Consider the following 24,481-nt stretch of genomic DNA (forward strand, 5'->3'; position numbering starts at 1 on the left):
CCACTCACCCCAATCAGTGTCCTGACTATATAAACCAAGTGAGTGCCTCAGTCTTAAGGTCGTTTCACACTCTAATAAAGAGCCTAACTAATTTCGGTTTGGGAGGGCTCCCCGTTCCGAAATTATTTAGGTTCGGGGGGAGTTCATCCATACTTTCTTAACGGCTAGTGCCGAAGTCGCATGGAGGTCTGTGGCATGAAAACGTTTGTGGCAGAGAAATAAGCGTTGCAGGGCGGATAGATAATATCTGACTGGCCCTCGCGGCTGCACGCTGGAGGTCCAGTGAGCAGCAGCGCAGCCTCGGGGTCTCTGTCTCTCTCATCACTCACGCGCGAGCTCCGTCGAAAATATTCAATCTACAAGCTCACATTATAGACTTGCCGCCTCTCTTTCTGCATGCATCACAGTCACAATTCGTCGCGGAGCTTGCAGATCGGCTATAAACCATAGAGATAATATAGGCTATCAACACGGAACACTAGCAAAGTTGTGTTTACTTTAAGCTCTTCTTTCCTCTTGAAAACGGTCAGCGAGACGCAGCAAAGCCGTGTGTGTGTGTGTGTGTGTGTGTGTGTGTGTGTGTGTGTGTGTGTGTGTGTGTGTGTGTGTGTGTGTGTGTGTGTAAAAATGTGCGCTGGTGGCTGTGAGAGAGGACAGAGAGAGGAAAATGCCCTCCTAAAAAAGAAAAGACTTTGTTCTGAAAACAATCAGTGTAAAACTTGTTCACAGTCAGAATACAGTCTTCTGCAGCTTGTGTTGGAGGGTGATTGATTGATTGATTGATTGATTGATTGATTGATTGATTGATTGATTGAAGACGTTATTGTCAGTTTGCATAGTAAAAGGTACAGTTTAATGACAGTACAGTTCAATGACGGTACAAGGTCAACTAAAAGGATAAGCTCAGGGAAGCACATGGCTTGTTTACATTGAGACCCTTTTTTTAAACTCAAATAACATTGAATGACAGACAGATAGAACACAGCACTATGCAGAAAAAAAGACAATGCTAAAATAAATGGTATTTACAATAGAAAGGTAATGGGAGGTAAATGTAAAAATAAATGTTATTTACAATAGAAAGGTAATGGGAGGTAAATGTAAAAATAAATGGTATTTACAATAGAAAGGTAATGGGAGGTAAATGTAATAATAAATGGTATTTACAATAGAAAGGTAATGGGAGGTAAATGTAATAATAAATGGTATTTACAATAGAAAGGTAATGGGAGGTAAATGTAATAATAAATGGTATTTACAATAGAAAGGTAATGGGAGGTAAATGTAATAATAAATGGTATTTACAACCCGGTAAGGGGAGGTAAGGATCGGCTGAGAACGTTAGAACTCCCTCTAACGTGTCATGATGTCAGAGGGAGTTTTCTATCACTCATGGAGGAGAAAACAACCTAAAACATGCTGGCACACAACATAAACCCTAACCCTAAACCTAAAACATGCTGGCACACAACATAAACCCTAAACCTAAAACATGCTGGCACACAACATAAACCCTAACCCTAAAACATGCTGCCACACAACATAAACCCTAAACCTAAAACGGGAGGCTCTCTCCATTCCGACATGTCGCCACTCCGAAATTTACTTCTTATTGTCGGAGTGGCGACACTCCCATGGGGGTTCGGTTTAGGGTTAGGGTTAGAGATAGGGTTAGTGTCGGAATGGAGACATGTCGGAAAGGAGACATGTCGGAGTGGAGAGATGCACTCGCCCCACAACATGCTTGCACACAACATAAACCCTAACCCTAAAACATGCTGGCACAGACATGCAGTTCATAAAGTAAGAAGTAACATAAGAACCTGTACATGCATTTGAAATTACATTAAAAAATACTTTTCAGGATTCTAATTAAAGAAATAGCTAAAATAGCAGATCTACAAGCTTGTAGATCGTCTATTTTTGCTATTTTTGACTGTATATGCATTGTGGCCCTCTGGAGTGTGTGTGAAAATATAGTGGCCATCTCCATCATCAAAGTTGCCCACCCCTGATATAGAAAAAACTATTGACCTTTAATGGAAAATAAAATAAAACTTGATCTCCTCTCATGCTCAAGGGGCATCGGTGGTTGGTTTGCAACTGAAAGGTTCCTGGTTCGATTCCCAAGACCGACCGACAGAAGTCTGGATGAGGAAGTGAAGGTCATCCACGGCACCCCTGAATTAAGCTGTACGTTTTTTTGAATCTTGTATCATATTATATGCACATCTTTCCTCCTGCAATACAGTAGTAAGCTATTAAGTATTAAGTAACTAGTAAGTATCAGTTTCCCAGGGGCGGGCTGGCCTTCTGGCATACAGGGCATTTGCCCGGTGGGCTGGTAGGCTAGGGGGCTGGGGGGCTGGTGGCCAAAAAAAAAAAAAGAAAAAAAAGACAGTAACATACAGTAGCCTATAGTCTACCGCATATTGAGCAATCAAATACAACTTGTTTGTCCAATTCTCAGATCAATATGCTTCTTTTCCATTCATTAGCTAACTAGCCAAAGTTCTGACACATTTTGGCACTAATCATGTTCATACTCTACTTGTTGGTGGTGAGAACTCTACGCCAACTCATACAATTTATGGATTGTGTAGTTGTATAGTTATCATTTATGTTGTCGGTAAAAGTTGTGGTATTAAAAGCTTGTGTATTTATATGTGCCGCGCTTTTGACCCGATGAGTCGGTAGAGTATCTGCGCACGCGCTGGTTGTGGGGGCTGGTCTGGCCAAGATGCCAGGGCTGAATTTTAGTCCCAGTCCATCCCTGCAATTTCCATCTGAACTGACTGGAAATAACTTTATACTTGACGTTTAACCACTTGAACCCCAGCATGCCTATTCTGGGGGGAAGGTTCACCAAAAATAGCAGATCTACAAGCTCACAACACCTCACAAGTTAGGGTAGATGGAAAAAGAACTCATCAAGTACAGTGCAAATGAATTCCAAATATTATCAAAGTATTCTGCGGCTCCCCTGGACTGGCATCACTGCACTCACTTTGGGAAACTAGTCTGTCTGTTGTAGTCTGTTCTTTCTTTCTTTCTTTCTTTCTTTCTTTCTTTCAGTCAGTCAGTCAGTCAGTCAGTCAGACTGAAAGTTGTCCAGAAGCCTTTCGAGATTTTCCAGCCAACAACTGTGTTCACAGAGATTCTATTTCAAACACCCGTGTTGGATCATGGAACTGCATGTACCGGTATGTGGGTATCCGTATCAGGTAAACAATGGAAGGGTTTATGCCTGAGGGAGGGGGAGAGAGAGAGAGAGAGAGAGAGAGAGAGAGAGAGAGAGAGAGAGAGAGAGAGAGAGGGGTTCTACATGGATCATGTCTACACAAGTCACAGCATGGTAGAAACGTGTGAATGAATATCTGTGGTAGATGTAGCTCACTGTATATTGTATATCATGTTAAAAAGAGGGACATGTTTATTACGGTCAATGATTTAAATGGACTGACCAATGGACTGATTAGCTTGTAGACATAACAATACAAGACTATAATGCATACACAGACACCAGACTATAATGCATATAAAACAAGTTACCCTGTCATACAAGAGTTGGACACGTTCAATAAAGCTTGTATAAAGTGGAGATGGCCCGTGATGGGAACCAGATGTATTGGAATGTTCTGTTTGTTGCAACACAGCCTCTCCAAATGTATCAGGGATACAAGCTCAAATGGACTGGCTGTTAATGCATCTCCATTCCTGTAGTTCATGGCAGGCAGGCAGGCAGGCAGGCAGGCAGGCAGGCAGGCAGGCAGACAGACAGACAGGCAGGCAGGCAGGCAGGCAGGCAGGCAGGCAGAGAGACAAACAGACAGACAGTCTGACTGTCTGACAGACAGGCTGGCTGGCTGGCTGGCTGGCTGGCTGGCATACCTACCTACCTCGAGTCCTCACAGACTTCACGTGAATACGTTCCTAAGTCAGTGAGTCACTAAAGGGAGCGGTTTGGAATTGAGCCAGAGACTGCATAGTGATGCATGCATAGGCGGCAAGGGTGGGTGAAATAATTTGTATCTAGTTAAATAAATAAAGAATAATGGTGTGGCTCATGGATTCACACATTTACCTTATGGTTCTGTGACTGTAGCTGATTACTGTTGATGATGATGTGATGTATGGGCAGTCTGTTTATGGTTGAAGGCCAAACACAGGCAGAGGTAGAAACAGTGCTCACATGTTTTACTAAAGTAAAAGTATCAATACTGTCAACATTTGTCTCTGTGATGTAGTGGGGTAAAAGTATAAAGTATTGAAAATTGGATATACTTTAGTAAAGTTAAAGTACCTCGTATAATTGTGCTTATAAGTACAGTACTTGAGTAAATGTACTCAGGTGCTTTCCACCTCTGGAGTCAGTAATAGAGAACAGAAGTGTTTGTCAAACAAAGAACTGGTTCAGCTGGTAGAACATGTCCTGCATGTCCTCAAGTGACCCGTCACATTCACCACACGTTGGGTTGAATTTCACCCTGCCATGAAGAATGTGGCTTTGATCCTTACATTTTCCCAGTGAAACTTTCACTGCTTATTGAAGTTGTCTGCAGTTTGGAGATCTGCATTCTCAGTGAAGGAACTAATCATAAGTATTGCAGTTTGTTTTAAAGGCCCCACATTGACATTCATATAACACACTGTATGCATTTTGGAGAGATTATTGTGTATGGTTTTGGAGAAAACTGTAAAACTGTGTATGAATTACATATTAAAGCAGAGGTCTTCAACATTTTTCAGTCCAGGGACCCCTTAGCTGAGAGAGATGAAGCAGGGACCCCTTAGTTGAGAGATGAAGCAGGGACCCCTTAGCTGAGAGAGATGAAGCAGGGACCCCTTAGCTGAGAGAGATGAAGCAGGGACCCCTTAGCTGAGAGAGATGAAGCAGGGACCCCTTAGCTGAGAGAGATGAAGCAGGGAGAGAGAGAGAGAGAGAGAGAGAGAGAGAGAGAGAGAGAGAGAGAGAGAGAGAGAGAGAGAGAGAGAGACGCCAAATATTGCCATGGTGATTTGCCAAGGGACTAGGTAAATGAGCATTAACGGCCACTGGGTGAAAAGAGGGGTTAATGGGCCATTATGGACACATGCATTTACCCAGTAAACAGCATGTGTGCTGGGCATTTACCTACATCATTGTAAATTAACAGTTGAAAAGATGTAGAGAGAGATGAGGCAGGTGTAATTTCCAGTATTCTGGTGTATTTGGGGAGTTTGATGAAGCAAATGAACATTAAGGGTCGTTTCATACCGTTATAAGGAGCCTAACTAATTTCGGTTCGGGAGGACGCCCCGACCCGAAATTATTTAGGTTCGGGGGGAGTTCATCCATACTTTCTTAACGGCTAGTGCCCAAGTCGCTTGTAAATATTGGAGGTCCGTGGCATGACGACGTTTGTGGCCGATGAATGAGCGTTGCAGGGCGGATATACATATCTGACTTGCCCTTGCGCTGCACACTGAATGACTGGAGGTCCAGTGAGTAGCAGCTCCAGCAGGCAGCAGCACCAGCGGGGTCTCTTCTCTCTCTCTCATTCACACTCACAAACGCTCGGCTCGAGCTCTGTCAAAAACATTTAATCTACAAGCTCACATTATAGACGTGCCGCCTCCCTTGCTGCATGCATGTCATCACGCAGTCACACAACTCGTCGTGGAAAAAAAAACATATCAACACGGAACACTAGCAATTAGCAAAGTTGTGTTTAAGCTCTTCTTTTCTCTTTAAAACGGTCGGCGACGCGTTAGCAGCGATACACGCAGCAAAGGCGTGTGTGTGTGTCGCGCGCGCGCCTCCCAGTCCACCACTCTTCGTCTCCAGTATCCGCTCTCTGATGCCCAATACACGGCCACACAAGCATTTGGAAGTCGGCGTGTCTCCCACACAAACGACGGCTGTTTCCTTGGATTCACAGCCGAGAATATGAACGTGAAGCCGGGATGAATGAATGAGAAGACACCGCTGAGTACCGAAATTAAGTCGGGAGGTCACAACATTTCGTCAGCACCGTAGAGCCGAATTTAGTCGGTTGACGCCCCCCCGAACCGGGGGATGCGAACCATATTTGGGTTCGCCTACTGCCGAACCGAAATTAGTTAGGCTCCTTATAACGGTATGGATCGACCCTAATGGTCGTGGCTGCATATCAGTGGGGTGTGTGAGGGGTGGTCTTATGTGGGCCTTTGACACATGGTTTAGTCTAGGGTGAAATCCCCCAAAAGCAGGAGAAAAGCAGAACAAATTGTGAAATAAAAGGAGTCTCCTGCTAAATGCAGGAGAGTTGGCAGGTATGGACTTGTTTCACTGATAATAATCTAGTTTGTTTTCACTCACCTTCCCTGACTGTGGAGGAGGCGGGGTTACAGCATGTACAGTAGTCTATAACAGAAACACAGTAGAAACAGACAGCAACCATTTTGATCCTCACACAATAAGTGAACTGAACATCTGGACAACATATAGGATTACAAAACAAACCAGAAGAACCTAAACATGATATAAAGTAAGTGTTGTTGTTTTAATATCACTACTAAAACCACTTGGTTTTACACAGAAACAGTTTATAGTCTACTAATGGTTTCTACTACTATAATAATACACACCTCTCACTGTCTAGTCTGCCGTCTTTACTTTGGTTCTGTGGTTATGATTGACATCACCACCGAAATATGTAGACAGAGTAGAACAAGAGCAGAGCATTCTGCACATTATTAGGTGTATTATTTAGTGCTATAAGACAGTGACATGTGGATTCGGTAAAATTATGACATTTTGTGACGGTCAGGTAAAACCACGTCAGTTTCCACTCGGCTGAAACCTTGTTGGTTTCCATTGTGAGTAACAGTAACATCCGGTCTAGAGCCCGCCAACTGTATCCTGTCATTTACACGCACGCACGCACGCACACACACACACACACACACATGTACACACACATGTACACACACACACACACACACACACACACGCACACGCACACGCACACGCACACGCACGCACGTATACATGCAGTGTTTCCTTTCCAGACCGGATCTGCAACATGCAAAGAGACTTTATTTTATATCCTCTATGGTGGAACTACTGCACCAGTTTACTGTAAACCACCTGATTTAGAAGAATTTGGTCATGTGAAAGAGAAGCAGTTTCAGTGCTATAGGGTTTCCTTTGAGTGTTTAGTGTTTGTGAATGTAATAAGCTTATTTTACAATGAACAGTTTTAATACAAAACCAATCTAATAAACCATATGTCTATTTGAAATATTTTAATAAAGCAATAATTGCTGAACCAGTCATCTCAAAGCTGCAGTCCATAACTTAGTTTAGTGAATAAAACATTATTTTAACCGTGGTAGAGGATGTTAATTAATAGTATTATTAACATGATATTCCAACGTCTACCTCAGACCAGCTGTTAGTGCTGTTGTTGCAACAGCTGTGTCTCTGTGGTCTAGTAGGACCCCTGTTGGTTGACAAGAGCTACTGCATGCATCTGCATCTACTGTAGTCTCAGCATTATGTTGGTGATATTGTTGCCTCATAGCAGGTTCACTGTTATGCTGATGGTTAATGCCATGCATCTCTAGCATGTTTTGTTTTCTGATGTATTTTATTGACTGTAACCTTGACAGGTTTAATAAAGAGCAACATGGAGAGCAAGAAGGAGGAAGCTGATAAACATCACATCCACAGAGCAGAGTCTCCAACACCCAGCTGTGTGTCTGTGAAGAGTGACTGGTCTAAAGATGAACCTCTTAACTTCAAACCTGGACCTCCACACACACAGTATGTCAATCCTCCTATACTATACCTGTAAGATGCCCTAGGAGCGAGAAGAGCGCATGTGCACGTGCACATGGGCGCCAGAGTTTCCGTTAGCCGGTATTTACCGACCATTGACCGTTACAATGTTTAATTGGCCGGTAATTATAAAGTCCACCGGCCACCGTGGCCGGCTGGGATAATGTCTCCCTTATAGGCTATTTTATCATTGGCTCCCTTTAGGCTATTTTATCATTTAAGCCTATTATTATTATTATTATTTGGTTAAAGTAGTCGGCTACAACCATTAAAACAACATCATCATTTTTGTATCATGATTTGTCAGCGTGGTTTAAATCCCAAAGGGTGAGCTTGCCGCGGCTGCTTCTTCTGTGCTGTGCTCTGTTAAAATCACCCTATTCGTCGTACAATGGTGAACGTTGAAAATATCAGAGCTACAAGCTCACAACTCGTCGCAATTCGCCGCGCTATGAGCTTGTATATCTGCTATAGATACGCAACACAGCCATACGGCGAAGCACACATCAAGCTTCACAGCTGCAGCTCCAGCGCTTGTCCCAAATCAGTGCTGTCTTGTTCGCTGGAGACCTTGGAGTCGGGGTTTACTGTTACAGAACCGTGCGGTTTCCGTGGTAATCTGAACCAAGCCGGACCCAGTTGACGATTATAAAAAAGGGACCCGAACTCAGTGGAACCACCTGGATATTATACAAGACTTTCTGATACAGAAATGGATGTGGTGGTGCGCAGTGGGTGACTCGTTGATTTAAGGCAACTGATTGAAGTCAGCCTTCCTTGCGCCATCATAACATAACATTAATAAAACAAAACAAAGGTTGTATATTTGCATATTAAGGTTTAATGAGATGTAAAGACCAAATCATACATAGATTAATTCGCAGGCTATTGTGTGCATGGCGGCGGTGGCGCACAGGCAGTTCACTTGCGCCCACTTTATTCACGAGTTTCCAACGCCCCATAGTGCATTGCGCAGACGTCTGCACCGAGCTTCCGCCGCCGATTTACAAGCTCACAACGGGTTGCATCTGCGACGCGACGTGAGCTTGTATGTCTGCTGTTAAACCCGGAGTCTCCAGTTAACTCCCGCGGAAACTTGTGGATAAAAACAGGAACAGAATACATCTGTGTCAAAGAGGAAAGAAGCCCAGCGCTAACATAAAATGATGTAATTATCAGTTGGGTGCACATTGCACATACAGAAAACACGCATGTGACATTCATTATAATATGGCCGATAAATTAATTGATTGGCCAGTAAAATATAATCCTGCCGGCCAAGGTGGCCGGCCCCAAAAATGCCTAGCAGAAACCCTGATGGGCGCGTGCCGTGCACACATCCGTCTGGTTGACAGCTAGCCTCGGAAACCCAGTCTTCTTTTGACAATCGGAAGAAAAAGAAGCCTGGGCGATCGCGTTATGATCACTGTTGTAGGAAGTGTAGAATTTCCCTAACCGCCCATCTGCCTACACTAAGCTGTCCGTGTTAGGTTAGAGTGGGTGACAGCAGACTGCTGGACGAGCCCTGACACTTTGGCATGGGATCAACTTTCCCTCTGCGTCCTAAAATAAATATTGGCACTTTCGCTACATTGTGTGCAGACTCTTACTGTGATCACAAGCCCTTTTGGTGCCTGACTCGCAACTGGCTGTTGGGTGCGACCCACACAAGAAAAGAAAACTAAAGAAAAGAATGTGAATATCGGGCAGCCTCTGTTGTAATGTGTACCCTTTTTTTTTTTGCTACGGAGTAACCTAACGCGTTAGTTTTGCAATAGAGTGATTGGTTACTTACTTACTTGGTTACTTTTTTTTCCGAAACAATGGCATTACTTAGTTACATTGAATACCGCCTGTACATTTCCATGTTCCTTCTGTTACCACAAGGGAGGAGAACAAAAACAATTGCCTTTTTCATTCTCATGATAATTGTAGAAACCTTTTTGTATGATTTCAGAAGTCTTCACCACAGAGCAGAGTCTCCAACACCCAGCTGTGTGTCTGTGAAGAGTGACTGGTCTAAAGATGATCCTCTTAACTTCACTAATGAACCTGGACCTCCACACACACAGTATGTCAATCCTCCTATACAATATTTAACACTATAACACTATACAATATACATACAACACTATAACACTCTACAATAAACACAACACAATTTACAGTCTAGCCATTTAGCACTCTTAATCCAGAGTGATTTACAGTAAACTAGAACAGCACAAGGTAACACATCAAATGCATTTGATTGATTGATTGATTGATTGATTGATTGATTGATTGATTGATTGAAGACTTTATTAGAAGTTTGCATAGGAAAAGGTCTACTAAAAGGAGATCCTATAGGAAAGACTTAGTCTTTATTTCCATAGGAAACCATTGAAGTATATCTCATATAATATTGAATGACAGACGGATAGAACACAGTACTATGCAGTAGATATAGTCAGGAAAAAAGGGGACATTTAAAAAAAATAAAAACATACAGTAGGTAAATACAAAGAAGGGTCAGGGGAGGGTAGGGCTGGGCTGTTTGTTTTTACCAGTTGCGAACTGCTACTGCCTTTTTCCAAGGCGATTTTAAAGGATGCTAGTGATCCACACTCCTTTAAGGCCTTCCGTAAGGCGTTCCACATTTTTGTGGTATAGCAGAAGAACGAGTTTAGAAAGGTTACACACATATATTTTGAATAAAATATGAAAACAAATAAAATCTGAAGATAAATCTATATAAAATGCTATCTAAATCATATTTAGCCTTTGCATTAGCATGTATGGTGATGGAGCGTAGGCAACCTTTACTCTAAGTGCTATATAGGCCAAGTAGGCCTAAAGCTAGCCTTACACCTAACAACTTTGGTAAGATTGTGGACAGATTTGGGAAAGATTTCTTAAAGACTACCCCTCACACTATAAGATTTGAAAAAGACTCCCCAAAGACTGTAGGATGATTTTTCAAAGATTTCAGTTGTTAGATGTGTATGCCTCTAAAGATTGTGTAAAGACTGGTTCAAGATTCCCTTTTATTTGCTGAAATATGACTATTATATAGCCTTGTGTTCCAAAATAAATTATAATATTATTATAAAGCATTAGGCTAACCATAAATGAAAATAGACGATCTACAAGCTCAGTCACAGCGCGTCGCATCATAGTATTGCATTATTGATACTTTTACTTGATTACTTTTTCTATCACGCACATGCAGTGCACACACACACACCGAGCTCCGCCTTCCTCTGCAGCCCTCTGTACCTCTCCTCTCTAGTTCTCTCCTCTCAGTCTAGCCGGCGCAGATCGATCTTATCAACTATTATCAACGTTGAATGTTTGGAATAATGGAAACACGGAGAAATAACTAATAAAGGGCTGTTGTAGTAGCCGCACCAACGACGACCAGGCTGGCAGCTCAGGCAGCGTCTTTTGGGGAATGAATGGCTTGGCTTTTGGCTTGTTCTGTTTTGGTTGTAGGCTAGGCTACGTCATTGTATTCATTCACTCAGCCCCGATTTGTGAAAATATTAAACCAGTTTGATATTCTCGTAACAGAATCTGGCTCTCAAGTTGGGGTAAAAATCGAGTTGGACCACTACCTCACATTTAACGATTGAGTAACGACTGAGTCACGGGAGCGCGCCGCAAATAGCCCCGATTTTATTACGACTGAGAAATCTTTACCAAGTCGTTAGATGTAAGAGGGCCTTTAGGGAGATAGAATGGTAATTTCGTGCTAATCGGTCTAAAAGCGCCAAATTTTGCACAGATGTAGCCCAGGGCATGCTCTAATGATTTAGCCAGGGCGCCCGAGTCAGCGACCTTCGGGGTCGCCACAGCGGCCAAATCAAATGGGCTCCCATCGACTTTCTATACAGGAGGAAAATACTCATTTCTGGGTATTTAAGTAGGATGTGAGGGGTCTAACTGGGTTTGTCATGATGCTGAATCCATTGCAAGCATTTGTCTTGCACAAACATTCCTTGGGCTACAAATGGCCCCAGAAAACAATGGTTTAGTCATGAAAAGTGATGAGTCATTCACTCACTTTTCACAGTTTTGGAGGGGTTTTCTGGGGCCATTTGTAACCAAAGGAATGTTTTTTGTGCGAAACAAATGCTTGCAATATATTCACCATCATGACAAAGCCCTAGTTAGACCTCCTGTATAGAAAGTCGCCCAACTTAATTTGGCCGCAGACTCACTCCTAGGGAGTGAGTCTGTAGTTCTAATTGCAATGGAGAGTTCACTCCACAGTTTGGGGCCAGGAGGGTGCCCAAACTGGAATGAACTCCCCAACACTATAACACTACATTAATATACACAACATACAACAATACCAGTTACTTAGTTACTTTGAAGACCTACGGTACATTTCCATGTTCATTCTGTTGCCACAAGGGAAAAGGAAAACAGCATTTTCATTCTCATGATAATTGTAGAAACTATATTTCTTTCTTTTGTATGACTCCAGAAGTCTTCACCACAGAGCAGAGTCTCCAACACCCAGCTGTGTGTCTGTGAAGAGTGACTGGTCAAAAGATGAACCTCTTAACTTCAAACCTGGACCTCCACACACACTGTAGGTCAATCGTCCTATACAATATAACTCTAACTCTATACAATATACACAACACTATAACACTCTACAATAAACACAACACAATTTACAATTTAGGCATTTAGCAGACAATCTTAATGTTATGTAATGCTCTTACATGTAAGAGCTATATTTCCATGTTCCTTCTGATAGAAACATTTGTATGATTCTAGAAGTCTTCACCACAGAGCAGAGTCTCCAACACCCAGCTGTGTGTCTATGAAGAGTGACTGGTCTAAAGATGATCCTCTTAACTTCACTAATGAACCTGGACCTCCACACACACAGTATGTCAATCCTCCTATACAATATACCACTAGGACACTATACATTCTAAAACGTCTAGTTCCATTCCTTGGTTCTGATTGGCTGGTTTCCCTTAAGTTCTGTGGTATATGAGACTATAACCCACACCTTGAATCAGTTTATATCAAACCCAGGTTTGTTATTTCGTTCCACAGTGTTCCACAGTGCACCAATTATCTGCACCTGTGTTGTTGGTAAAGAAGCTGGGAACTACTTTCTTTTAGCTGGGAACTTTCTTGCAGACCTTGTAGTGAATTATTAGTGAAATAGAACAGTTTTAATTGGTACATGTCTATGATTTTTCATGTTGCCATATTGTAACCGTTTTAGAAAAGCAATAAGCCACGCGAGGCTTGTGGTTACCTGTATTTTACACCGGCTGAGAGGGTTGGAGACACTCGGCTGTGCCTTGTGTCTCCCTACGCCTCTCAGCCGGTATAAAATACCAGGTAACCACTCACCTCTTGTGGCTTATTGCTTCAATATACACAATACTATAACACTATACAATAAACACAACACAATTTACATTTCAGGCATTTAGCAGACACTCTTAATCCAGAGTGATTTACAGTAAGCTAAAACACCACAAGGTAAAACATCAAATGCATAGAAGTACTAATCTTAAAAACCTCTAGGTAAACCAAGGACTGTTTCAATACAAATCTATACAATCAACATCAATAATGTGTACATCAAAACTACACACAGTCTGTCTATATACACCTCTAGGTAAATCAAGGACTGTTTCAATACTAATCTATAAAATTAACATCAATAATGTGTACATCAAAGCTACACACAGTCAGTCTATATAAACATGCTATCTAAATAATATTTTGCCTTTGCATAATCCTGTATGGTGATGAAGGGTAGGCAACTGTTACGACTACGGCTGAAGCTAGGGAGTGAGTCTGCAGTTCTAATTGCAATGGGGAGTTCACTCACAGTTTGGGGACCATGAGGCTTATATGTAAGACGTATATTGCCATGTTCCTTCTGTTGCCACCAAGAACAAAGAGAACCGAAACAATTGTCTTTTAAATTCTCATGATAATGATAGAAACATTTGTATGATTCCAGAAGTCTTCACCACAGAGCAGAGTCTCCAACACCCAGCTGTGTGTCTATGAAGAGTGACTGGTCTAAAGATGAACCTCTTAACTTCACTAATGAACCTGGACCTCCACACACACAGTATGTCAATCCTCCTATACAATATATAGTTCTACACAATATACTGTACACACTACACTTTACAATATACAATATATAACACTGTCAATCCAAAAATCCACTCATCCTAGACAGTTTGCCCTCCTGGCGCCCAAACTGTGGAATAAAATCCCTGTCGCACTTACAGTAGAACTACAGACTCCACCCAGACCCATAGCACTACTGTAACACTCCCCCTTCCCTCTATGACCATAAATGACCATACATGAAGCTAGATAGCATCTAAATCTAGAGATTTAGAGTCATCAAGAGAGAATTATGCCGAAATTACACCTGAGATATCGGAAGATATCGTAAGGAAATAAGAGAGAGAAGAAACAGCAGAGTTTTAACCCTCAGCAATTCAACCCTCAGCAATTCAATTCAATTTTAAAATCAGACAACTGTTTCAGAAGAACGTCATAGGAGTGCACACATTGAGCAGCAGGACAGAACCGCGGCATGCATACAGCACTGTTTCTGCCTAAACATTAAACAACGTGGAGCACACACAGTGGGCAGTGGCACTGGGCGGCAGGACACCGACACACACAACAAACACACAGACATACAACCACAGCACACACCAGACATCAGCACGTTAGCCCATGTTCTCATAATAGCAAGGGTGGTTTAAAAGGCTGTCTAAGAGCCGACCTGGCATTCATGTAAATAGCTTACTGTATATTGCGTCGCAAACACTGAGGATGGCGTGCAGGGACAATGCGATGCCATTTGGAAGCACGCACGCACTAGCATGGCGGGGCCCGACGTCATCTGTGTTCACTCACTCATTCCCTCCACAGTATAACGTCTGGCCTTCGGCCTATTGGCAGCTTGAAAAGTGGGCGGGAGTACTTGCCTTGACAGACAGACTCCTCTAACCAATCAGCGTAGCAAAAGATCTCTCAGCCAGTCGGAAGAACGGCAAACAAACACGTTTTTTCGGCCGATGAACTCCGCTAGCGCATCCCCCGTGTTACTTTTTAATTGTTGTAATTGATTCCAACTCTGAAATAACTGCACTTATTGCTTGTTTTATTGTTAGAGCGTTAACTGTTACACTTGTTGCATCGCGAGGGCAGCCATTGTTGTTTTGAAAATGCTGCAGCAACCATCTACGTCACCGTCTACACATGGACCAATCAGGGAAAGCTTTTCACTTGTTGTCAGGAAAGACTACGTTTGTTGTGCGGAAGCAGTCACTGATTGGCCCCGATCAGAGATTAATCAGTATACTCGCTGCCAATCCCCGGAAGTCCAGACGTTATACTGTGGAAGGAATGAGTGAGTGAACGCAGATGACGTCGGGCCCCGCCAGGCTACGCACGCATCACAGGTAGCAGGGCGGGCGACGGGTCCATTTTGACAGGCGGGGCGGATCTGGTTTTGACCCTATACAACAAAAACCCTGTTCTGCAACCACACTGTAAATTATTATTATGAATGTCTGAGCAGCAAAATGTATTTCAACTCAAATGATAATGTCATAAACATTTGTGTGATTCCAGAAGTCTTCACCACAGAGCAGAGTCTCCAACACCCAGCTGTGTGTCTATGAAGAGTGATCAGTCTAGTTTCCCTATGAACTTCAGTAATGAACCTGGACCTTCAAACACAAAGTAAGATCACTGATCTCTGTGAACTTTAACTGGAAAATAATAATAATAAGAAGAAATTATAAAAAAATATATATATAAAACTAGTTCTACTTTGGTTGTACAAATAAACAGAACCAAAGAAGAAAACAGGAACTTTTAAATTGTGCACATGAAACAGGCAGTCATTTGACCGATGGCAGAGGTTTTGTCAAATTGATGGCTCACCTGTCAGTAAGGACAACAATGGATATGGCTTAACCAGTCAAAACAATTGACAAATGCACAAAGTACATCTTTGTAATTTATGAATGAAAGATTTATGAACATACAATAGTTCCATGACTGAGTGGAGATTATTATTGTACATCAACACAATGCAGAGTGAAGTCAGTGAACATATCAATGATGTCATACAGTAGCTCGAAGCTCATTTTGACCGCTTTCCCTTCGGTCCGACCTCGCCTCCCAACAATTCAGAGCTTTAAAAACAACAACAACAAAAACAACAACCACTATATTGCAGAACCAAAAAGTCTTTAGGGCACTGGTTCCCAAAGTGGGGTCTGGGGACCCCTGGCACAGATGGTGGCATCTGTGGTAATCGAGGGACTAAAATGGGAGAATGGACAATATGACTCGCAGAGAACTGTATATATTATATTGTATTTGCATATTAAATACTATTATTATATAGTAATACAATATCTTAATGTCTCCACAGAGAGAGGAAGAGGTGTGGTCGTGTTGTGACAGAGCAGGCGTCCAAGAGATCCAGAACCACACCTGGACTGAAGACACCCAGTCACACCAGCAGTGGACACAGTAAGACTGGACACAATGTACATTAATTAACACAGTTAATAACGGAAATGTTTGAAATGACAGAAGGCATTGTCAGACTAAATGTCCACAATGTGTCATCAGTATCCATGTTTAAATAACAATGCTAAACATGTATCAACTCTGTATGAAAACCAGTGATCCGATGTTGTTTCTTTTGCCTGTTTTTTCTTAATTGTATTAACAACTTAAAGGTGATACACCATGCATTTAAAAAGTAGTTATGTCATATTATTTATGTCCCAAAAACGTTTTTCAAAAGGTTTGAGGCTAAATTACAACTCCTAAATAGAGAGCCTCTCTCATTTTTGAATGGCTCTCAGAGCATTTTCAGCTGCAGTACCACCTTTGGCCTGAACTGCGCCACCCCCCCAAATCCTTTTGAAAAAAACTTTTTTTTGAAAGAAATCTTTTTTTTATTTATTTATTTATTTATTTATTTTTTTTGTGATGACGTCACAATCGGCAGATGACGTCACAATCGGCAGCAAATCTGGACAGCCTGTTTTGAGAACCCGTGGGATACTTTTAACCTTCGCCTTCTCAAAACCAGAGAAAGACACAACGGTCAGAAATGGGACTTTGTGAGGATAGAAGGTGCTAGTGGGACCCCAAAAAAAGGTTTTAAAATAGGAAAAGTGAAATTTCATGGTGTATCACCTTTAAACCCCTTATGTTGTTTAGTGGAGACCCTTAGGGCTCTATACTAGTGTATCTTCTGTTTTCACCCAAGATGAAATATCTTAGCTGAAAATAGCAGATCTACAAGCTTACAAATCAGCTTGTAAGTTTGTAGATCTGCTATTTGCTGTCAACATTTCCCCAGAATACGGAAGCTGGGATTTAAGTGGTTAAATTAATAATGTGCATACAAAGCTGTAAGGATGTAAAGTTATAAATGCAACTGAATGTTTAAAATGTCTTCATTGTCTTCTCATAGCAGGTGTCAGTCCACAGGAGGTTCTAAAGGTTTATAAGGTCGGTTTGAACCGTCTTGATCGTGTGACATACGTCACTGAAGTGCCCTCTCTCAGCAGCATCTACACAGAGCTCTACATCTCAGCGGGAGAGCGTGAAGGGGTTAATACCCAACATGAGGTCTGGCAGCTTGAGAAAGCTTCCAAGAAGACCTTCCATGACCAACCAATCAAATGCTGTGACATCTTTAAGCCCCTCCTCCTTGGCAGAGACAAACCTATCAGAAGAGTTCTGACCATGGGCATCGCTGGCATTGGAAAAACATTCTCTGTGCGTAAGTTCACTCTGGACTGGGCAAGAGGTTTGGAAAATCAAGATGTTATTCTCCTGGTTCCCTTCTCGTTCCGGGAGCTGAACTTGGTCAGAGATGAGCAGCACAGTCTTCTCTCACTGATCCATCGTTTCCACCCAGAATTAAAGGAGGTCACAGCAGAGCAGCTCGATGTCTGGAAGGTTGGCTTCATCTTTGATGGTTTGGATGAAAGCAGGTTTCCACTGAAATTCGAGAACATTCGCATTGGTTCTCATGTCTTCCAAGAGAATGCCATTGTTTCTGATGTCACAGTGACATCATCAGTGGACTTGCTGTTGACAAACCTCATCGAGGGGAATCTGCTCTCCTCAGCCCTCCTCTGGATAACCACCAGACCTGCAGCAGCCAATCAGATCCCTCCTGATTGTGTTGACATGGAGACAGAAGTACGAGGGTTCACAGACCCCCAGAAGGAGGACTTCTTCAGGAGGAGATTCAGTGAGGATGAGAAGCTGGCCAGCAAAATCATCTCACACATGAAGACATCAAAGAGCCTCCACATCATGTGTCACATCCCAATCTTCTGTTGGATCACCGCTACCGTTCTGGAGGACATGTTGAAGACAGAGGAGACAGAACAGCTGCCCACGACCCAGACTCAGATGTACAGCCACTTCCTGTCGGTCCAGACAAAGAGGAAGTGGAAGAAGTATGTTGAGAGTCATGATGTGAATCAACAGCAGCTCATGGAGAAGGACAGGGAGGTTCTTCTGAAGCTGGGCAGGCTGGCGTTTGAACATCTGGAGAAAAGCAGTGTAATGTTCTACCAAGAAGACATGGAAGAGTGTGGCCTTGATGTGAAAGAAGTCTCGCTGTACTCAGGAGTGTGCACAGAGATCTTCAAAGAAGACACTGTTCAATCTGTGAGAAAGGTCTACAGCTTTGTTCATCTGAGCATCCAGGAGTTTATGGCAGCAGTCTACCTGTTCCACTGTTTCAACCAGAAGAACATGGAGGTACTGAAGACATTCCTGGGAGAAGACAAATTGGAGAAGAGGCTACGGAGGAAGAGGCAGGGAAGAGGAGGACGAGGAGGAAAAGAGGAACGGGAGAAGAGGTTATCGTGGTTGTGGATGATGCGGGAAGGAGGAGTAGAGGAAATGACTCTGGAAGACTACCTGAAGAGAGTCATGGTAAAATCCCAGGAGAGTAAAAATGGCCACCTGGACCTCTTTGTCCGCTTCCTTCATGGCCTCTTACTGGAGTCCAACCAGAGTCTGTTGGGAGGCTTGCTGGGTCAAACAGAGAGCAGTCCAGAGAGCATCCAGAGAGTCATCAACAACCTGAAGATGATGACCACTGAAGATCACTCTCCTGAGAGAATGATCAACATCTTCCACTGTTTGATGGAAATGAACGACCACTCAGTACTTCAGGAGATCCAACAGTACCTGAAGTCAGGGGACAGACTATTCCCATCCCAGTGTTCAGCTCTGGCCTTCATACTGCAGACATCAGAGGACGTTCTGGATGAGTTGTACCTGGACAAATACAACACATCAGAGGAGGGGCGATGGAGACTGGTCCCAGCTGTGAGGAACTGCAGAAAGGCTCGGTTAGTAGTCATGTGAATAGAAACATTCTAGAGTCAATCTGCCATTACAGTTAACACTATAATTAGAAACTATGGTTGACACAAAAGTTTCAATAATGCTGACAGTGACTTGTGGTATTTTGTGCAAAAGCACAAAATAAAGTAGGGTAAAAACTAGAAAATGCTTTCGGGGAAATTGCAAGTGTGGTTGCAGTGACACAAGTCACACGGAAACCGTCTTACAATTTATATTAGATACTGTGATGTCATTTATATTAGATACTGTGATGTCATTTATATTAGATACTGTGATGTTAAGTGAAGCATGACCAAAAGTTTCACCTTTCTGTTGTTCAGTCGTCCAACCTGGATAACATTACTCAGAAAGTTTACAAAACACAGCTTCACTTTGCTGGGAAAACATTCTCTGAGTGAATACAATAGTGTGTTGCTATAGCAACCACACTAACTAAACTAAGAGTGTAAAATCCCTGCTGGTTGAACCCACCAGACCAATGGGTTGAACCCACTGACACTGACCACAGTAGTGGAACATAAAATAAAAATCACACCCAGTGTGAAGTGAGCAGTGCCTTTTAATTACAACTTCCGGACGGACATACACACAAAGCCAAATGTAGGAGCGGTTTGCACCGCTCTAAAAGGACCAGATCATTATTATTTTCAATGGGTCTTTTTCACTCAGCTCTTTACATTTCTGCTATATTCTTTACTAAAGGTTTGCTTCTAAATAAAGAGCCATGTCTGATTCTTGACAGGCTGTGCAAAGCCTTTATTTGTGCATCTCAGGTTCATCAGATGATGAATTCCACCAAATCAATGTGCCCTCATGTGTTCATCATTTGCATTGTTCCCTGTTTAACGCCATAAAAGACAACCGGAATATCCAACGTTAAACCAGCTTCACTGTGGTGAAAGCACTCTGTAGTACAAGTTCAAAGGCATCAGATCTATAAGCTTACAATGCTTTGCATCACAGCACCTTGACATCTTGTAGATCTGCTTTATTTGGATAGCGAGCCACTCATGCGATGTCATGTAAACAACCATAAGATTTGTGTGACAGTAAATAATATGATATACATAATAATAATATACATTTCCTGTTAATATTCTTAAATATATGTTGTTTGGGTCCAAAGTGTTGTTCTTGGCGGCTGAATAAAATTGCCATTACCAATGCTGTAGTAAAGCAGAATATCTCTATGGACAACTTATAAACAATGTATGTGTGTTGGTGCTCCGCCTCAAAGCCAGATCAAAGCCTGCAGCTGTGGCCCAGCTTGAGGAGACAGGGATGAGGAATAGACAGACTGAATGCTGGTCTCTAGCAGCTTTTTTATAAAGCTTTTACACAGTTTAGGCAGTAAATATGCAATGTAGTTCAGTCTTCATTTCACACCTTTAACTGCTGGGTGAAATCTTTGATATCAAAATTGTTATCTTCCTCCGTGCAGTCATTCTGTGCTGTCAAGTGGTGTCGTCTATTCCACACTCTGCTCCACTAAATACTGTTTATGTCTGGATAGATATGAGATCTTTTATTTAACTCCCATGACAGTGAACTATGTATAATGTGTTTTGATAATCTCTTATTTAATCTGCATTTACAGACTTGTTGGCTGTAACCTCAGACAGACAGAGGTTGAAGTTGTGGCTTCAGCTCTCAGCTCTAATCCTTCCCATTTGAGAGAATTGGACCTCAGTGAAAACAACCTGCACGACTCAGGACTAGTGGAGCTGCTCTGTGAAGGACTGAAGAGTCTGCACTGTAGGCTGGAGATTCTACGGTAAAATAGATTTACCTGATTTATTTAGATAAATTCTGTTTTATTATGTACTGTATTATATGAATATAATATGAATGCTGTGGTGAGAATGTATTAATAAGCTTGATATCATGGTAACACAAGCCTATGTGCCTGAGTAGACGTTAAAATGACCCCAAACATGTTTGAAAGTGAAATATCCCTTTAATGCTAAAGGCTACTTTGTCATACGGCAGGATTGTGCACCGTAAATAGCTGATCTACAAGCTCACAATGCAGCGAGGACAAACTGCTTGTGAGCTTGTAGATCGGCTAGTTTAGGAACCGTTGTATCTACGCCACAGTTATCAAGCTTTACCGAGATACACAACAGATCAACATATAATCAATAGCCTGCATCTACCTACTGTACCAATCAATTATCATTCTATTAGTCTAGGCTTGTGGTTCCCAAATGATTTGGGGTGTCCCCTGATGATTAGCTCAATGTGCAACATTGTTTTCTCACTCAACAATAAACAAACCAACATACAGTATCAGTGTATACAGGGCACAAGGAACATTTTAATGACTTTTAGGACCTTTTTAAACCCAAATTGGACAAATTGTCAAATATTAGGAAGAGGCAAACATTGTGATAATAGCTGATCTACAAGCTCACTGTGAGGCGTTGGGAGCTTGTAGTTTGGCTATTTTCATGATATGTATCTGTGGAGCCGAGTCAAACCATAAACAACACACTGTATGTTTGTCTAAGCTCCAGATTAAATTAATGTATGCAACTGCCACAGTTGAGCTCGTTGAGCTTCTTTACTCTGTTAAAGGGTTAACCCTAAAGCATTTTTATGTTAACCCATATACAGTTACAGAACAATATATACAGGGCTGCCAAGTCTCACGCTTTGAGCGTGAGAGTCACGCAATTTAACCTCTTCTCACGCCACACGCCACACATGCCATTTCTCACGCATTTTTACAGCCATCCCACCGACCTCTCCCGAAAGTTGCGGGGGTTTTCTCACTCGGTAAAAGTCGCACGGAGAATTCTAAGCGCAGTGAATGCAGCTGCTCTGCTCCTCCACTCTCTCTCCCCTCTACACATACACACATGCAGGCGACGCAGCGAGACGGAGAGCCCTACAGACGGCTGCGATGCTTTCTCGCTTTGATCTGCGGGGCCGGGGATCGCGCCGCCCCCGCGGTGGGGAAACACACTCGCTCCGGGACAAAACGCCGGGCGATATTTCACAAAGATGACCACAATCCAGCTCTTGCCTCCCGCGAGCGCATGCACGAAAGAGCCCACGCGCAATAATGTCATGGGTTACTATATCCACTTGTCTTGAACCCTAATATCCCCATATTCTGAGGAGGACTTTAGAAGAGATAGGGCGGTTTGCACTAACACTACCAACACTACTCTACTAGAGGGAAGAATACCAGTAGCCCAGTGGTTCTCAACCTGTGGGTCGGGACCCCCAGGGGGGGTCCCCAAATTATTTTGTGGGGGTCGCCATGATTAACTTAATGTGCAACATTGTTTTCTCACTCATCAGTAAACAAACCAACATAAAGTTTAAGTGTATAGAGGGTATCTGGACTTTTTAATAGCTCTAAAATGACAAATTAAACATTGGCCAAATTGTCAAGTATTAGAGGCAGACATTGTGAAAATAGCAGATCTACATGCTCACATGTATCTGCTATTTTCACAGTAGAACCGTGTTATACAAAATGTTGCCTGAACTCTTATCCCCAGTTAAAATATGATTATTTTGGGCACAGTCTGAAAAGGTTGAGAACCACTGAAGTAGCCTACTGATGAGAGCTTTAAATGTTTGATAAATACACAGTGTTGTCAAACAAGTCTATGTAGCTATCTATGACATCTATTAAGATTTCATTTGCAACAGAATTTTGATACAATATGTAGTGGGGGTCCTGCTTCATCTCCCTTTAGCTAAGGGGTCCTTGACTTGAAAACATCTTCTTGCCTGCAGTGCCTGCCTGGCAAACAGCCAGTAGCCACAAATCACAATATAAAAATAGAAATGATTGCCCAGGATATTTTATCAGCTGCTATAGTAACAACAACAACAACAATAATTATTATAATAATTATGATTAATTAAGAATATGTTTAAAATGGGACGTTGGTTTGTCTGGAGCCCTGGGAAAAACAAAGAAAACCCCCCCAAAAAAACGATTTTTTTCGCCGCATGGGCATGAGGGTACCCCCGAGCCCCCCCCCCCCCCCCCCCCCCCGCCCTGATATATAAGACACTTCTTATATCTGTGCATATCTTTGATGCATTTTTTGGTGCCGCTAAATCAGCACCTCATTGGATATTTGCTATCTCTGTACCTTTGGTCTGATATTCTGTAGACAGACTTTATTTAATATTCCCACCACTTATTAATGAGGAGTGGTTTCACCATTCTTATACAGTAACTCAACTGTCCAGCTGGTAGCTTATGAAATGTTATAATATTGGGGGAAATGCAAACTAACGTGTCGGTGCTCCGCCTCGAAGACAGATCAAAGCCTGCAGCTGTGGCCCAGCTTGAGGAGACAGGGATGAGAAATAGAGAGACTGAATGCTGGTCTCTAGCAGCTTGTTTGTAAAGCTTTTACACAGTTTAGGCAGTAGATATACAATGTAGTTCAGTCTTCATTTCACACTGTTAACTGCTGGTTGTAATCTTTGATATAATTTTTTTTTTCTCCATAAAGTCATTCTGGGCTGTCAAGAGGTATCGTCTATTCCAGGGTTCCCAAACTTTTTTGGCTCAGGGCACCCCTACAAATATTCTTTTTCATCCGAGGCACTCCTACATTATCTTAATGAATGTAGGGGTGCCTTTTCACTCCTGGCACCTTATATTTATGGGAAATTAATGCGAGGAAAACATTGAGATAATGGCTATTTTGGTTAGAACTGACTGAAGATTTAAAATTCAAGTTTAAAATTATCCTAAATAGTTGTTTTTAAGTGTCCAAATAAATTCCAAATATTATCAAATTATCTTGCGGTACCCCTGGACTGCCGTCACGGCACCCCAGGGTGCCCTGTCACCCCTTTGAAAACCCCTGGTCTATTCCACATTCTGCTCCGCTAAATACTGTTTATGTCTGGATAACTAGATAGGACATATTGTATTTAACTCCCATGACAGTGAACTATGTATAATTTGTTTTGATAATCTCTTATTTAATCTGCATTTACAGACTTGTTGGCTGTAACCTCAGAAAGGCAGAGGTTGAAGTTGTGGCTTCAGCTCTCAGCTCTAATCCTTCCCATTTGAGAGAATTGGACCTCAGTGAAAACAACCTGAACGACTCAGGACTAGTGGAGCTGCTCTGTGAAGGACTGAAGAGTCTCCACTGTAGGCTGGAGATTCTACGGTAAGATACATTGTCATTTACCCCGTTTTTTTGATATTTCTGTTTTATTATGTACTGTATTGTGTGAATATAATATGAATGGTGTGATGAGAATGTATTA

At 42.2% G+C, this 24,481-nt stretch overlaps 1 protein-coding gene across 1 annotated transcript in view; it reads left to right on the top strand.

The window, feature by feature from the left end:
- Nucleotides 1-15,220: 15,220 nt before the first annotated feature.
- LOC308299993 (protein NLRC3-like) overlaps nt 15,221-24,481 on the top strand; it is a gene marked incomplete at both ends in the record, with an annotated part of 44,537 nt that continues 35,276 nt past the window's right edge. Inside the window, 2 exons of the mRNA XM_080743758.1 lie at nt 15,221-15,258; nt 17,395-19,018. Coding sequence (XP_080599884.1) covers nt 15,221-15,258; nt 17,395-19,018 — 1,662 coding nt within the window. The remainder of the gene's footprint in view (nt 15,259-17,394; nt 19,019-24,481) is intronic.

The sequence above is a fragment of the Nannobrachium achirus genome (assembly GCF_963921795.1).
Source record: "Nannobrachium achirus genome assembly, chromosome: 15".
NCBI lineage: Eukaryota > Metazoa > Chordata > Actinopteri > Myctophiformes > Myctophidae > Nannobrachium > Nannobrachium achirus.